Raw genomic sequence first — 2,785 nt, forward strand, 5'->3', positions numbered from 1 at the left:
GGTAAGTATGTTTTTTTCATAAAAATGTGTTTTTTGCACGTGAAAGTAAATTTTCTAGCTATAAACGTAATTAACTATTGTGTCAAAGCAAATTAATTCAGGTAGAAAAATTTATATCATGCATGTTGATGAACTTCCAACATATACAACCATGTGATTGATGCTAGTTCAAGATTAGCCTGACTTGCTAGAGATGTTGTTTTTTATAAAATGGTGGCTGTGGGGTTAAATGAGACAAATGCCGTGGGGTAATGTGATACACTGTCTTACGTTACCCCATCATGAAGTACGATTTAAGTTTAGTCTTAAACATATTCTGTGTAATATTACATTACATCTGTTTAATTTTTATGTCATAACCATTGTAGAAAAGCCATCATGCCAAGAAAGTACACCAGGAAAACAACCTGGGGACAAACACCCCTCGCAGAATTGGAGAATGCAGCTGCTGAGGTCAGGCAAGGAAAGAAGTCTTTAAGAAAAGCTGGAAGGGACAGAAATATTGACAAGACAACCCTACAAAGATTCATAAAGAAAAAAGAGAAAGGGCAAGTAAAATCAGTAGCCTGGAGTGCAGTAGCTGAGGCAAAGAGAATATTCACAGATGAGATGGAGGAGGAGCTTGCTAAACACTTGAAACAACTAGCTGACCAGTTCCACGGCCTTCCTCCAGTTAAGTGCCGTGAACTGGCATTTGAATACGCAAAGAGAAACAATATCCCTGTTAAAGCCAATTGGACAGAGAAACAATGTGCAGGTATGCTAGGGTGTGCAAGTGATCACAAGCTAAATAATAATGCTAAATAATAATCTTATAATAATAAATTATCTACTCTCTAGGAATAGAGTGGTTTCGGCGGTTTCTTGCATGTTGCCATCTGTCTGTCCAAACTCCAGAGGCAACATCCCTGGGAAGGGCTACAGCCTTCAATAAAACTACAGTAGGGGAGTTCTTCAACAATCTGGCTGTAGTGATGGACAGGTGACACTTTTTTAGTTGCAAATGTTTTAAGTTAGCTTTACCCGTAAGATTTGTTTTGAATTCTGATAAGGTTTTTTTTTTGCCTCTCCTCTTTCATAGGCACACATTCCCTCCACACATGATTTACAATGTAGATGAAACCGGCGTCTTTACAGTTCAAAAGCCACGACAGGTAAGCTACACATGATACACAAGAGAGCACCATACTGATATTAAGTGGATTGTGATAATAACAGTGAACCTGTGAGCTGGAAAAATGAATGGAATGAAATTAAATACAATGTACTTTTAGACCAATAGTAACCTACTGATTGTACATTTGTCCCTGATTCTAGACTTTCTATCTTGATTCAGGTTGTGACAGAGAAAGGAAAAAAGCAAGTTGGTTCTATCACATCATCTGAGAGGGGAGAACTAGTGACTGTGGTGTGTGCAGTGAATGCTGCTGGGAATGCCATACCTCCTATGTTTGTCTTCCCCAGAGTTAGGTTTAAGGATGACTTCCTGATAGGAGCACCTCCAGGAGCCAAAGGTGCCTCCACCAGAACAGGATGGATGAATGAAGACAAGTTCCAATTATGGGTCCATGTTCTGAGACCCAGACTGTGCATTAGCTGGTTCTGCTTGTACTTTGCTCTTGACACCCAGATACTAGCTAAAGGTCCTGTGTTATGATTCTCACACTGTGAATGTTAATTAAAACATTTTTAAGTATATTATGTTGTATTTGATTTACATTTTAATACTTTGGGTTACTTTCAAGTGCTAACTATAATTAACCAATCTCCATAACACTGATCCTAGTCTGACATTTTTTTGTTTTTGAAGGTTAGGTTGTCAGTCAGGATTCAAATTGTTACAACATGTGTTATGGTAGTATTAAAGTGGAAAACGTAAGTTTATCAGCTTACCCCCAAATGGTTCAATTTACCCCATTGATTTTTCTGGTCTGTCTAACTTTACCCCTGATCTGGGGTAAAGTGAGACACAGGACCACTTTTTTTAAAACAATCATATTTTCATTGTCCTTTGTCTTGACGATATTCTGATAACTTCCATAGCTAGGAAACATCCCAAATTAATAGGAAATGTTTACATTTTACTGATACATCATTTTACCTTGCCTATAGGGAAACAAATGTAAAAAATGGCTCACAATACCCCGCTCTCCCCTACCATAGTAGCGGCAGGAAATAGTAAACGCTGCTACTTACAAGAAAAGAGTAAAAATGCAAACAAAACCAATTTGATTTTTGTGTACACGATGAGACGGATGGTTTTCCGTGTGTCAGTTCTGCACATTATACATCAGTTGGCTGCAGTTTCTTGTAATGCTTGTTCAATTGGTGGCCTTTAGTTCTCTGATAAAAAAAGAAAGAAAAAAAGGATCCTGTACAGTTTAGCAAATAATTAACATTCATGAACAAAATGGCAAAATTTTATTTCACAATATTACATTAGATCAATAAAAACATTTATTTTTACTCAGAAATATGAAAAAATGCTGACAATTTATTTCCTAAGGTACTTTTAATCCTTATTAAGTATGCCATTTTTTGATTTGAAGGCTGTAATAACCTTATTGATTAAAGATTTAAAGAAAGATGTTGAAATTACGGTAGCCAGACTTCTGACAGAGAAAATGTCCTCATAATCACAAAACAAACTGATTTTCCAAATTATTCATGACCTCCAGCATAGATAGATGTATTTACTCACAGAGTTAGAGTTAGAGTCACATTGCTGATCAAGAGGCAGAGCAATCCTTAAACATGCTTCCCTATCATGCATGCATTGTATGCT

At 36.8% G+C, this 2,785-nt stretch overlaps 1 protein-coding gene across 1 annotated transcript; it reads left to right on the top strand.

Moving 5' to 3' along the window:
* The first annotated feature begins 609 nt into the window (after nucleotides 1–609).
* zgc:113274 (jerky protein homolog-like) lies at nucleotides 610–1,657 on the top strand. The gene is made up of 4 exons (XM_028019321.1): nucleotides 610–757; nucleotides 841–982; nucleotides 1,082–1,154; nucleotides 1,337–1,657. Exons 1-4 carry the CDS (start codon nucleotides 610–612, stop codon nucleotides 1,655–1,657), a joined length of 684 nt encoding a protein of 227 aa, XP_027875122.1.
* The last annotated feature ends 1,128 nt before the right edge of the window (nucleotides 1,658–2,785 follow it).

The sequence above is a fragment of the Xiphophorus couchianus genome, chromosome 1, assembly GCF_001444195.1.
Source record: "Xiphophorus couchianus chromosome 1, X_couchianus-1.0, whole genome shotgun sequence".
Classification (NCBI taxonomy): Eukaryota; Metazoa; Chordata; class Actinopteri; order Cyprinodontiformes; family Poeciliidae; genus Xiphophorus; species Xiphophorus couchianus.